The sequence below is a fragment of the Terrapene carolina genome, unplaced genomic scaffold (assembly GCF_002925995.2).
Source record: "Terrapene carolina triunguis isolate 2854851 unplaced genomic scaffold, T_m_triunguis-2.0 Scaffold247, whole genome shotgun sequence".
In the NCBI taxonomy this organism is placed as follows: Eukaryota; Metazoa; Chordata; order Testudines; family Emydidae; genus Terrapene; species Terrapene triunguis.
In genome coordinates, this window is record NW_020664598.1 from 17,716,799 (window position 1) to 17,731,523 (window position 14,725).

At 40.5% G+C, this 14,725-nt stretch overlaps 1 protein-coding gene across 2 annotated transcripts in view; it reads left to right on the forward strand.

Moving 5' to 3' along the window:
* TMTC1 (transmembrane O-mannosyltransferase targeting cadherins 1) overlaps positions 1-14,725 on the forward strand; it is a 191,527-nt gene that overhangs the window by 19,880 nt on the left and 156,922 nt on the right. For both annotated transcript variants that reach the window (XM_024202588.2, XM_024202589.2), the window contains exons 2-5: positions 631-808; positions 2,457-2,530; positions 3,576-3,752; positions 5,788-5,994. In XM_024202588.2, coding sequence (XP_024058356.2) covers positions 631-808; positions 2,457-2,530; positions 3,576-3,752; positions 5,788-5,994 — 636 coding nt within the window. The remainder of the gene's footprint in view (positions 1-630; positions 809-2,456; positions 2,531-3,575; positions 3,753-5,787; positions 5,995-14,725) is intronic.

The following is a 14,725-nucleotide window of genomic DNA, read 5'->3' on the forward strand; positions in this document are numbered from 1 at the left end:
TAGAGTGCCATATCGGCGCCACTCAAGGGGGCTCCCCAGCCGGCCTGACAGGTAGCTGCTAGGGAAAAAGTTTCCAACATCCGTGCACGTGGCACACGCATACACCTAACTGGAATTGATATGAGCAACACATCTCGAAGAACAACAGTTACAGAAAGGTGAGTAACCGTTTTTTTTTTCCTCCAAAAAATCAATCTTAATGGATCCATATCATAAAACTACCACATAGCGTAGACTTCTGTGGAAAGTGTCAGTGTTGAAGGGGCACAAATGTCACAGGTTTCATGTTGAAGTGCACGATTTACCCTGGGGTAAGCATGTAAAGCACCGATCTATGAGATGCTTAGCTCAAGTCTGTGTTGTTAGCCTCTTACTTCATTTGCAGTGAAACTTGCCAAATTCAACCACACATTTCAAAAGGCAGTGGTGGGAGGAGGCTGCAGCAGGGAGTGGTTTCTTTTTATCAAGATTAACCAGATGGTCTGAGCAATTTTACCCTAATTAATTTAACAGCCTATACTCTAAATTACGTATTTTGTCTGGTTTTAATGTGTGTGAATGATGTTCTGCCATTGCAAGGATTCCATGGCCCAATTATATTTATTATGGTTCTGTTTTGTTTTCTTACAGGCTAAACATATTGTTGGCTGGTATGAACCCATTCTATTTCCATGCAGTGAATGTAATTTTACACTGTCTAGTGACTCTTGTCCTGATGTATACTTGTGACAAAGCTGTATTCAAGGATGGTCGACTGGCTTTTGTCACGGCTCTCTTCTTTGCTGTGCATCCTATTCACAGTGAGGCTGTAAGTACATATGTAAAACTGAGATAGTACCTAAAAGAAATACATGTTTATAACTTTTAAAAAAACAAACCTTTAATACAAAACATACCATTTGCTGTGACTCAATGTGGTGCTTGCTTTGAAGAGTCAACAGTAAAAAAACAAAAACGAAAAACAAACAAAAGAACCTCAAACCTTTTGCATTCAAAATAATAACATACATTAAGAATAAACTTCATACTTGCTGTCTTTCCACTTCATATTAGCTGCAATTCCAATTAGCCATCCTAACCAGCAATGCTAAAAATAATTACACAATGTTTCGGTTGAAGAAAATGTGGATCCCCACCGTCTCTCAAAACCAGAAAACTTTGTGAGGCATCTGTCCTGCTGAGACATTGTTCTGTTTCTTAAATCTTTTTTACAGAGTCTTTAATTTCTAAACAGAAAAGGGCCCCTGTAATTCATAATGTAACTTGGTGTGCATTCTGGACAAGATAATAGAAAAATGCTTATGTTGCTTTTCTACTAATCACAGGAAAATGCAAGATATCAAAATATATAGATACCTTGTTTTAAAATGACGGCTATTTTAATTCCCATGTAGATAAAATGGTTGTGTGTTTTCTTTCAAATGGGGATGCAGTTTCTTCTGTTTCCAGGTAGACAACAAGTGTATGTCTAGTTAAGATATTGTTAGCATCGTATTTTGTTGTTATGACCTATTGTAAACTAGTGAGAGTGAAATGACTGCCAGTGCTGAGAACTTTTGAGGCGAGAGTGCCTTAATAACAAAAGAGCCATGAGCATTACAGTTACCTCTTGTGTTGTCTCTGTAAGCTAATCAGCCAGGCTCCTTTAGATAATGCTGCTTTATAATATAAGTGAGGTTTTAGAGGAGGCTGGCTTTGAATTTACTCTTGTCTGGATCAGAATTTGGGGAGTTTAAAGCAAATGCCAAAGCATTGGAGATTACATAATTAAGTTATCTTAAAACAGCAAAAGCTTCAAAGGGCCTTTAATTTCCTTTATGTGCAGTTTCTGAATCTTTATTAAGTGGAATGCTGAAATATTTTGTAATTTGAATAATTATAAAGAAACTTGCCAATTAGAGTTTGAAAAACTCTCATATGTACTAAGTTAGCAGTTGCAATTTATTGTCTGTCTGAACTGATTATTAACTAACATTTGAGTAATAAGCTTTCTTATTATGTAGGAGTGACTTTTAGTCTTTGGGGAGGATTCTTATCGAAAATCAGTTCTCACAGTATTAAAGACTATGATTAAACTTCACAGTTTAGTGAATCAGGCATACATTTCTCTTTTTGATCCCCATTTTCATTATTTCATAAAAATCCCAACCACAGTTATGTTTTTATTTTCTGAGCTGTTTCTATAAATGCTTTTTAAAATAATTTAACTTTGGTTTTAGTCAGTCTGTATATTGTTATTATTACACAAAATAGCTTAATTACTCTATATCTATATTAGAAAAACACCCAAATTCTTACTGATTAGGGTGCCAGGATGTGGGGAAGAAGAGAGAGACAGAAAGAAAGGAGGGGAAAAACCCATAAAGCAAAGGCAATTGGTATGGGTCATTGAAACAGTCTCTAAAGGTTTTTTTTAAAGTGTCATTTTCATGTCTTTCTTTTTTTTCTCCTCTTAGGTAACAGGTATTGTAGGCAGAGCGGATGTCTTAGCCTGTCTACTGTTTCTGTTGGCTTTTCTCTCCTATAATAGGTATGGATCTTTAATATTAAATGTTATGAGATGTTGTGAGACATGAGTTTTTTTGGGGGGAGGAATCCATATAAAATCCTAACTATTGTATTTTATTAAAAATTGACAAAGCAAGTCCTCTCAACCCATGCTGTTTTTTAAGTCACTCACTCTGTGTAAAAGTGCTTTTGGACCCTTCTTTCAGTCATGCACACAACTTGCAGGGATATTAATAAATATATGTATCAGAGGGGTAGTCGTGTTAGTCTGGATCTGTAAAAAGCGACAAAGAGTCCTGTGGCACCTTATAGACTAACAGATGTATTGGAGCATAAGCTTTCGTGGGTGAATACCCACTTCGTCAGATTAATATAGTGGAAATTTCCAGAGGCAGGTATAAATACACCTCTACCTCGATATAACGCAGTCCTCGGGAGCCAAAAAATCTTACCGCGTTATAGGTGAAACTGCGTTATATCGAACTTGCTTTGATTCACCGGAGTGTGCAGCCCTGCCCCCCCGGAGCGCTGCTTTACTGCGTTATATCCGAATTTGTGTTATATCGGGTCGCGTTATATCAAGGTAGAGGTGTATGCAGGCAAGAATCAGTCTAGAGATAACGAGGTTAGTTCAGTCAGGGAGGATGAGGCCCTCTTCTAGCAGTTGAGGTGTGAACACCAAGGGAGGAGAAACTGCTTTTGTAGTTGGCTAGCCATTCATAGTCTTTGTTTAATCCTGAGCTGATGGTGTCAAATTTGCAAATGAACTGAAGCTCAGCAATTTCTCTTTGAAGTCTGCTCCTGAAGTTGTTTTGCTGCATGATGGCTACCTTTAAATCTGCTATTGTGTAGTAGCCAGTTGCTGCAGATCCTTACTCACAGTCGTTTCACTGAAATTAATGGGAGTGCTCACCCAAGTATGTGTTCGCAGCACTGGGTCCATGGTTATTGAGAATATTTTAATGATTTAAGAATGATGGACATGCTCTTGGAAAATGTTTAATGAACTAATTAATAAATATGAAAATAACTTAAATTAAAATCTCTACATCAAATCTATTTTGCAGGAGTGTGGATCACTTTTATGTTGGGGAACATTTCCCTCCCACTGCCTCTCCATTCTTCTTGCTGCTTAGTTTATTTCTTGGGACCTGTGCAATGCTGGTGAAGGAAACTGGAGTCACTGTGTTTGGTGTGTGCTTGGTTTATGACTTGCTTTTCCTGTCCTACAATAGACTTACACTGTAAGTAACTTAATATATTCTTCAAACCTTGACACCTTTTATGTGCATAATATGGGGGGGAGGGATAGCTCAGTGGTTTGAGCATTGGCCTGCTAAACCCAGGGTTGTGAGTTCAATTCTTTAGGGGGGGATCTGGGGCAAAATCAGTACTTAGTCCTGCTAGTGAAGGCAGGGGGCTGGACTCGATGACCTTTCGGGGTCCCTTCCAGTTCTAGGAGATAGGATATCTCCATATATTATTATTATTATTATATACAGTATGATGGATGGAATTCTGTCCCCATTGAAGTTAATGGGAAACTCCCATTGACTCCAGTAGAGCTAGGATTTCATCCTATATTTTATTTTATGTTTTGCTTGATCCTGTTGCTGGGTGGGCAGCTAGCAAAGGGGTGAAGAAATGATCTACGGAAACACAACTCAGTTATAGCTAACTTTGAAAGGGTTTGATTTTTATTTTTGGGTGGATTTTGACTGGTAGTATCAATGGTTTTTAAAACTTATTGGCTTAATTTCTGCAGTAGCAGCAAACTAAAACCCCATAACTGTTTGTTCAAAATGTGATGACATGTGAAGTTGTTTTATATCAGATTTAGTAATAAAATCAGATTTGTTCATTCATTTCTTAATATTTTATTTGTAACATGAATGATGCTTACATCGGAACTCTTCTGAGCCCTCAAGCAATATCTTTAAATGTTTTTTTTCTTTTTTCCCCTCTGTAAATCTAAATTTGTTAAATATGGAAATATTTTTTTCATCTATTTTTGGGTGGCTCAAGAATTCAGCAGTTATCAACACTTAGTTCAGAAAAATCAAATCCATTCAAGGGGATTTATCACAGTCTTAGTTCTGCCGGTAGCTATATGGCTCCTTACTTATAGTGTTAAGTTTTTCTCTTTTTGATAGGCACTAACAACATGTAGAGCCTGTTACATCCATCTCTCCCCCAAACATTCAGTGTTTTTACACTTTCTACATCCTTGTCCCCTCTCTCATATTTTATCTCTTTCCATTGACTTTAACGGGACTTAGATATGGTCCTATGAAAAAATCCCTCCCCCCACAAGTAGTACTAATCAGTGGTAAGCTATGATACATCACTAGAGTATTTCTTCTGTCTTGATTCTAATACATAACTTCACAAATGGTCTGCCAGTGGCAAGCTATGGACTTCTTTGGGGTTGGCCGTCAGAATGCTTGTAATGCGTACATTTACAATGGATTGTGTGGAGTTGCAGGAACTCTGTGGCTAAGGATAGCAGAAATCTTTAATTATTCAGGGGAACACCCATGCACTTATTTTATATCCCTCTTTTCCTTGGGTTCATGTTCCAGCAGTCTCTGAACATTCTGTTTCCTTGCTTCAGTGACATTAAGTAATGGTCATGCCTGGGCCAGAGACCTTACGGTAATGAGAGGCTCTGTGGCCCAGATGTGTTGCATTTCAATAGTCGTTCTAATTTATTGTGCACTAGTGTGGCTGTTTATGGTGCTCAGAATTTTGTCTTTGTGTTTGCTTGACTTTAAGGGGTAGGAGAGAACCTGCAGCCAAGTGCTTCTGAGACTCCTTCCCGCACCCCCTGTTTGTTTGAACCAGACCTTCTTTCTTTTTTTTTAACAAGTGAGCTGCCACAAAGGATAATTGTCTAATGAAATATACTATGCAATTCCTCCCTCCTGACTCCCCATCATTCTCACCACTGTAAGCCCTCTTGAGGTCTGTAAGAAAGATTAGACTAATAATATACTGTGAGGTTCTTTTACATATTTTTAATACTGTAGTTGGTACAATAGCTAAGAATCCATTTATTCTGCCCTCCATCATGCCCAGTAGCGGTGAAGTAAATGTCAGATCTTTGCATGGAGAACTGAAGGAAATGTCATTTATTGTGTTAAGATAGCAGTTCGGGATAACTTTCCAATACTCCTTTTTTTAATGAAGTAAACATGAAACAAAAGAACCATATCTTAAAAGGCCTCTTCCCCCCTCCTACCCCCCCCCCTTGTGCTTCTCAATTCAATGAGTAATTAGGAGAAATGGAGGGGTGCATCAGAGGTTCGCACGGCAGCCTGCGGCTTCTCCATCTGCTTCGCTGCAGATTCCTCCGTCCAGCAGGGAGAATGGGAAGCACCGGTTTGCTCACAAAGGGACCTGGAACTCATGCCACCCTGCATCACCTGAAGAGCAACGGAGCAGCAGCCTTTCTGTCTCAAACAAAGCCATGTGGGCTATTCTTAGGTACTATACAACCACAAGTGGTTCTGATTTTTTTTCTCTTTTTTTCCTCAACAGGTTGTTTTATATCTTTGTATATTTTAATGACAAGAATCACTTTACTTTCTTTAAACGTTTTTATTTTAAAAAAAACCCTAGTATAATTGTTGAGTGAGGAAAAAACAGGGTGGGGGGCCAGGACGGATTAAACGAGTACATTTCTGCTGCTTGAGAAGAAGAAAGGACTGATATCACTTCACAGCTGAGAAGAATCGGTATTTTTAGAGAATGCCAGGCATTAGAGAGAGGGCTTTGTCCCCCCGCCATCTTATCTGGTGGAATGGAGTGCTTCCTTGTGTTTCTTATCCTCCCCTTCCTCTTCCAGAGGTAGAAGATGGGGTTGTGATGTTGGTTTGAGAGGGGAGGCACAGATCCTTTTACCTCTAAAACCTGGTGGTGAGCACAGGTGCATAGTTTGGAGCAGAGCTGCCATATATAAACAATCTAAATATTAACTGCCAATTTTTGCCCTGCCTTGTGCCCAAGATTATATATAGGCTTGGCAGAATTCTATTTTTATTTTTTATAATTTCAAAAAGTAGTATCAGTTTTATTTGTAAGCATTTAAAAATGTATCTACTTAAATTTTCACAATTTGGGGAAATTATGGGGGCAGGGGTCAGACAATAATTATGTAATGACCAGTAGATGTTGAGATTCAAGTAGTTGAACCATTAAAACACAAATTGTCAACGTCACATGTACAAAATATCCTTAAATCAAAGGCTAATAATGTCTCAAGCAGCATTTTTCTTACTTAGCCTGTCTGTAAATTTTGATTATTACCAGCTGAAATATTTTTTCAATGGTTTGTGTCTGTGTATGGTGAAATCAACCTTTACAGAAATTTAACAATTAAAAATCTAATCCTTCCAAGCCTAATGATACATGGAGAAAGCAGGGGTGGTGGAATGATGGAACAGTTTTATATCCAGCACTAAGTGAGGTGGTCAGTGCACTCCCAATGGACCTCTTCTGCAAGCCAAGCAGCTCCTTTAAGGCTGAACCACACTCTGACCTAGGGCCAGAGTCTGACATCCTTTGAATGGCAGTCAGTCAGTAAGAGGGTATAGCAAGATGCATCTCAACGTCCTCTCTTAAATACTTAAGTGTGTCATTTTCTAAATGTCCCAGTCTCTAATAGCATTTAGAAACTTGTTTAATGGCTTTTCCTCCTTATTAGGATACTGATACTGCCTAGCCATAGTTTTTTCTGATGTTATTACATGCTGTATCATTGGTTTTAAGAATAATGCAAATGAGGTAATGTAGTAATGTTTATTTTCAGGCACATGAAACTCCAAAGCTGAAAATCTGAATAATTAGAGAGCCAGGCAGTGGTTTACTTTTGAAAGGAGTTTTTTTCTTGAATACAATTGTTTGAAGTGGTTTTTTTTCTTTTTCCCCAAACTGAACAGATGATGACTTCTGCAGTACCTTTTAATTGCAATCTTCTAAGGCAGAATGGCTTTTTAAAAAAGTCTACTATAAAAAGCAGCTGCTTTTAGAAGCATTATGTTGTGATTCTTGCTTTAATTGCAAAATATTCTCTGGGTTTTAAAATAAAAGGAAAAATAATTAGCAATTTATGCTTTTTAAATAAAGGATAAAATTTTCGAAGAGACTCGGTGACCTAGTCACCTGAGTGCCATCCAAAGTCAATGGGAGTTAGGCTGGTTTTGAAATAGTGCCCAAAAGCTTGAGACACAGGTAAGGCTTTTTGGTAGTACTTAGACCAGCAAGGGCCAACCAGACTCTTCCAGCAGACAGTTCCTACATCAGATCATATGCCATCTAAGTCCTTTTGGCAACTTGTGTGCAAGCAATATTTCATAATTATGAAATGGCCCCAGAAAACAGGACACTAATGGAGACTTATGTTTGGCTGTCAGCAATATGTAAATCATGTCAGCAGTGCTCATTAATTGTATAGTCCACAACTATGTTTATATTTATTTGCAAATTCCATGTCTTAATAGCAAAAATAGACTCCAGGGTATATGACCATAAGGGGGGGCGGGGGAAGTATTGTCAGGTCAGGTGACCAGTCTTTGCCTTTGATCTTGTGCCTTCTAATACCATTTATGTCCAGCTATAATTGCCCCAAAATACTCTGCCTGGATTACTAGAGTGTCTTATTGTTTGAAGATGATCTGTAAATGTCTCTCTTTTTTTGGTATTCTATATATTTCTGGTGTAATAGTGCCTAGAGACCCCAGTCAGAATCCAGAATCCCTATGGGGTAAACACTTAGTAAGACACAATCTGTGCTGCAAAGCGCCTACAATTAATTAATTAATTTTAATTAATGTATATGTAATTTTAATTAATGGATAACATTAATGTATTTTTCCATTTGTTTTATGCTACAGAGGTAAAGAACTAAGGGCGCATTCAACAAATACATTATTTTAAAATTACCTTTCCACCCCACTTGCCACCAGGTTGCCCAGAATGTCCTGGCTCCCTAGTTTACACTCAGAGGCATTATGATAGAGCCACAACTCACATATCTGGACTTCTGGGGAGGAGGATACATTTTAAAATAATTTTTGTATGGCTTGCCCCTTTAATCCTTTCCTGCTTTGAGAATTCAATACAAATATATTTTGTCCACATTAACAAAATTACAGGTCACTTTAATTTGTACCCTACGCTGATCCAGATTATCAAGTGGCGTAAATTGATTTAGCTCCACTGAAGTCAGTGGAGCGATGCTGATTTTTTCCCTGGCTGAGGATCTGACCCTTTGAATGTAGCCCCTAACAACATGTGAAGAATCATGACCCAACACACACACTCAGCCACTTGACTGATTCACTTGCAGGAGAAAGCTTGTGTACCTGAAATTAAATAATTGATAGTGTTGTGTGAAGGACAATAGCAGAATGAAGATGAATTATTAAAGTCTCGCAATACAGTGCGGTACACCTGGAATGTGAATCCCTGCTGACTAGAAGTGATGATGGGTTGGAACTTGGGATGGAAGTCCTATGCGGACCATTTGTTGGAGAGAGTTTTGTGGAGTCACTGCTGGCTTTTATATGTTTTGCCTCCCTAAACTAGCTAGAAATTCTCTCTCCCAGTCCTTCAGTCACTAAACAGTTTGCTGCCACTGGCAACCGATCTGTATTTAGGGCAGAACTGATTCCATATAGAGGTTTCTGAAGCCTGTAAGAGAGGATACTGTTCATGGTGCCTCTTGTTGGGCATCCCTTATTAGCCAGCTCATTAAGCATCATTGACTTTTTTTTCTTGAGTGTTGTGTCAATATCCACTGTAAGTACAGGCTATTATATGCAAATCATTAATATGACAGTCCATGGTACCTCTGTGTCATAATCAATAGGGTAAATGGTCCCATACTAGAGAACTTATAGGATGCAGGTTGATACAGAGTCCTGATGGTCTACCTTGACAATGTGAATTTGCCTGTGGTTGTGTTTTGCTTTAAAGGGGGCGAGGGTTTGGTAATCTTGTATTTATGGAAACTAGTTAATTTCTTCCTTCTCTCAAGTGGAAATGCACTGAATCCCAGTTTCGCTTAGCATTGATCTTTCATGTGACAAAACCACAAAATAAATTAGTGCAGTTGGCCAGTCTCTGCTATTTCTGATCTGGCCATCTCTAGAGCAGAGGAGTTGCAGGAAAATAGAACTGTGAGGAAGACTCCAGGATTTTTGGTAAAGATGAGGGTAAATATTGGCCAAGTACCAGGTGCTTTAAGGGACAGAAAATGTTGGTGGTGGGAAACTGCCTACAAAATTGGTTTATAAATTTAGTTTTTTTGCTGCATCCCAAAAGGTCTAGAACAACTAGTAAGCACAGGTGACCATAATGTCTTATGATATAGTAGGCTGATGGGCTGCCCAAATACACAGTCCGATATCCTGTCTTGGGACCTTCACTCTTTCTGTCCTCTGTTTTCTCCTTGTTTTTTTTTTTTTTGGTCTGTCTTCTCCATCTGTGTTTGTCTATATTTCATCCTTTCTCTGTCAAATACTATGGTGAAAGCCACCAATGTAAGAAACCAGATAGATTTATTTCTTCTTTATTTCTCTCTCCTCTGTTTTGCTGTCTTTCCTCATTTCTTTATTCCCTGTGTTCTGTCTTTCTCTTTTGCTTCAAACTTTCTTGAACTCCAACTACCTCTCCCCTCCCCCAAAACATCCTTTTTGGAACATTTTTCCCTTCCATATGGGGGAAGCCTCTATTTTTCTCTTTCTCTGCAGGGGCAGCTGCAAAAGTCAAGCGGTGGTGCTCTACATAGAGAATGGATGCAGAGGGAATCTGTCCAGTATGTTAATTAGCATCAGTTTCCCTCAGCTGCCCTTTTGAGTGTTTAAAGTGTTTCTGTGCATAATGAATCAAGCTCTATGTACATAACCATTTTTAATGGAAAAACAGCTATGATTGCGTGACCCTTGCCAGCTTCCCTTTTTAGCCGGCTGTGTGTAAAGCTCTCAGGAGCTGACGCACAGTTTTGACCACTGAGGCTGGCCAGTTGTCTGCTGCTCATGGTACAGCCAGCCCGGTAGCTGAAAGCCTTATAGTATGCATTTGTGTGGTAGATCTATTATCTAAGAACTTCGGGAGAATGCACTGGAGCGGTCAGTGTAAGCTACTTTGATTCAATATATCCTAACATTTTATTATGAATTCCCCCATTCCCCTAATACACCTGTACACACCTAATCGTGAGCTTTCCCCCTCCATGTCACTTTGATACGTTACATGAAGAAGAGGCTCGTTTGCCCGAGACACCAGCTATATTCAATTGTCCTACATGGGCAGTTTGGTATACTAAAGGCCTGATTCTCTCTTGCCTTGCACCTTTGTTAATTTTACACCAGTGCAAAGTGAGTGTAAAATGTTGCTAAATCAGAATGACAACATTTACATCCACTTTGCATTGAGTGTGCACTGGAGTTAATGACTGCACCACATTCAAGGCAAGGAGGGTCAGACTTTTTGTGTTTACTGTTCCTCCCCACTTCTGCATGGTGCTCTGTACAATTTGGGATGTCTGTGTCTAGGATTTGCTAGAGAGCTGGCCAGTCACATGGTACCAGCCTTTCTCTTTCTTGTTTCCAGTTGCTAAATCCCATTAAAAAGCAGATAAAATACATGAAATACTTCTCCATATAAGCAATTTTTCTTTAGTTGCCATAGGTACATTACATGACCATGACTAGGGAGGTGTCCATGAGACAGTGTATTAAAATGTTGTCTACACTGTGGAAAACATTGAAAATCCCTGTTATAATTTAAAAAGATTTGAAGAATAAATTAACATTGTGCTTTTGACAGCACTTAGCATATAGACAGTTCCATTGTTTCTCCTGTATAGTCATTGTCTGCTTTGGTTTGAATGGGTCTTTCACACAACAACAGGGAGAAGGAAAAGATTGTTGTGAAAAACACACAAATTGTCAAGGGGAATTGGGCATAGATGTGGCACCTGAAGTTATTTTTAATTTATTCTTCAAAATGGGCTGGGTTTCTAGTTAGTGATGGCCCTTTCATGGAATAAAACAGCTTTGCACTGCTTATTGTGTACTGTAGTTAACTGTACATCAGTCAACTTTCTATTAATAGCTTTATCATATATATTACTGACAGAGCTGACTGAAAAATGCAGAAAAATTTTAGTGGTGAAATTTATGGGCAAAGGATAATTAGCAATAACTAGAGCTAGTTATGTAAATCTCAGCACATAAAGAGAATAGATTCTTCATTTGCTCCTCTCTTCATCTATCTCAGTTTTAAAACTTATTTGATCGTGCTCCCCCTTCTTTGTGTCTGTAATAGTTTATGCTTCTCTCTTTCCCTCCCCCCCCCCCCCCCCCCCCCGCGCACCCAGTCAGCAGCCACTGCTCTCTGGCCGCCCAGCTCTGAAGGCAGAGTGGAGAATGGCGGCTGCTGGCTGAGTGCCCAGCTCTGAAGACAGCGCCACTGCCAGCAGCAGCAAAGTACGGGTGACATGGCATGGCATTGCCACCCTTTCTTCTCCACTGCTGCTGGCATCAGTGCTGCCTTCAGAGCTGGGCACCTGGCCAGCAGCCACTGCTCTCCAGCTGCCCAGCTCTGAATGTGCGCAGAAAGTTTGTTTCCCCCCCCCCCCCAAAGCTTTTCCCGCTCCCCCTCCCGCCCCCCAAAATACATTCCATGCTCAGTACTGGCCTTAGGGTTAGGTGACCGCTGAGGGTGCCATGGTTGGAAGGTGGGGGTGCTGTCCAAGTGCTGCAAACTGGTGGGCCTGGGCTGCCGGAGTGGAGGTGAGTGGGGCTAGAGCCCTGCCCGGCCAGCTGGGTGGAGGGCAGGCAATACCGCCCAGAGCTGCCAGCCTGGCAGAGAAGCACAGACAGTAGGGCTTACCCTTGCGGAGCCAGTGGGCCAGTCCCTGGGTCGCCCCCTTCCCGCGGGCATAGTGGTCAGGTGATGTATGGCTGGGGGAGCCCCTGGGCTCAGAAAGTCTTCCTTGTACATGCTGCCATGGGTGGCTGGAGAGCATACCCTTACATCTGCGCTGCTGCTGGTGGCGGCTCTGCCTTCAGAGCTGGGCTCCCGCAGAGTGGCAGCTGCTGGCCGGGAGCCCGTGCAAGAGCTATGAACCTCTAGGCTTGGCAGTTCATATTCCCGGCACCTCTGTGCTCCAAGGTTGGTCAAACTTAGGATCAGACAGACAGTGTTCATTTAGAGTTGCTGAATGTGTGTGCTTTAGCTCACTTCTCAGTGCTGGGGAATCCAGGAACAAAAAAGACGGGTCCAAATTCAGTTAAGTCAATATGATTACTCCAGAGATGCATTTGAGCTAATAAATAAACTGTCAGCAGTGTTGTTCGCTCTTGCGGTACCATGTAAGCAAACTGGGAACAGGCTTTAGTGTATTGTGTATACCAGGCAGTGTTAGTGTATCAATCAGCAGTCCAACCTATCAAGAAAAGTATGATGAGGTCATACTGTATTTTCCTTTATAGCCCAGTGAAGCTTGCAGATTCTGTTTCAATTCAAACAGATGCCGATCTCCAGCATGCAGCAAGAAGGAAGGGAGAGGGAAACCAGTGACAGTGCGCGTAAAGGTGTATCAGTTGCTTGTGGTTATTTTGGCCTTTCCTAATTAGGTACAAAAGTGGTATTTCTCTTTGCAGTTCATATGTAGCCATAGTTCATCTCAAGTAAGACTCTATAACATGTTTCTACTTAAACATAAAATTCTTGCTTACATTCATTTTGAAAAATAGAAACCTCACTTACTATTCACTATTTTATTACTTGCATTGAAAACCAGTGTTACAATTAGAGCTGTGTGAATAAGTGATTTTTCAGTTTGCTGGCAATTCCAAAAATTGGGTGGGTGGGGGTGGGGGGGGGAATGGTTCAGACTGAACCAAAACCAAAACTTTTCTGAATTTTTCATGAATTGAAAAAGTTGGGAAAATTTTGTTTTGGATTGAACAGAATGAAATGTTTTATTTCCAGGCATTTTTTTAACTGCTCTTGCAATTTTTAAAATTTCTTTAAAAATGAAATTCCTTTGTCAGAAAGCAATTTTATAGCAAGGTTTGGATTAGAACGTCTGACTGTCATGTTTTAGCACAAACAGATGGGACCATAAAATAGCCCATATGGATCAATGAATAGTGATTATGAAAGTGCTTGGAATATAATTACTGCTAGGCTCCCTTTTATATAAAATTATATCTGTTTTATATTTCTCCCCTCCCTGCCCTCCTCCCTCCCCCCAATTCCACTGAGTTCAATGGGAGCAAATGGGATTTGGTTATTTTAGTTTACATCAGTGTTTCTCAAACTGGGGTCGCCGCTTGTGTAGGGAAAGCCCCTGGCGGGCCGGGCCGGTTTGTTTACCTGCCCCGTCCGCAGGTCCTGCCGATCGCGGCTCCCACTGGCCGCAGTTCATTGCTGCAGGCTAATAGGGACTGCTGGAAGCGGCGGCCAGTAAGTCCCTCGGCCCGCGCCGCTTCCAGCAGCTCCCATTGGCCTGGAGCAGTGAACTGCAGTCAGTGGGAGCCGCGATCGGCCGGACCTGTGGACGGGGCAGGTAAACAAACCAGCCCGGCCCGCGAGGGGCTTTCCCTACACAAGTGGCAACCCCAGTTGGAGAAACACTGGTTTACATGATGAGATGCACTATACACTATATTTAAAGTGTTCATTGTTTTTGGTGCCCAGCATACAACTAAAAAGAAAAACCCAAATGTGTGACTACCCTCGAAAGCATTTTGGGTTTTTGCCCATGCAACAACAAAATAGCAGAGGAGGGAATTGAAAATGATATGGAAAGTATGTAACTACATGTACGTAAGTAGCTATACAGCTGCATATTTTTCTATAATTGAGGCTTCAAGATTCAGCATTTCTTGTGAAATACCTATCTGCCATAACTGTAAGTTATGGGAATAATAACAACCTTGTATGAAGCCAAGGTCCTAGCTCTTAAGTGAATACATTTGGGAGAGGTGTTGCCAGAGTGTTATTCATGATAACTTGTTCCTAGTGCCCTTGCTACAGTGATTATATGATATTTTTGTGGATGTTTAACTACAAAAATACCTACACAGTTTAAAGAGACCCTGTCAAGGTTGTTGGGTTCAAATTTTAACTTTTTATAGGCCCAGATGACCGCTGTTTTCCTAGTCCATGTGGATCAAATTCTGGGAGTGAGGCCTATCGC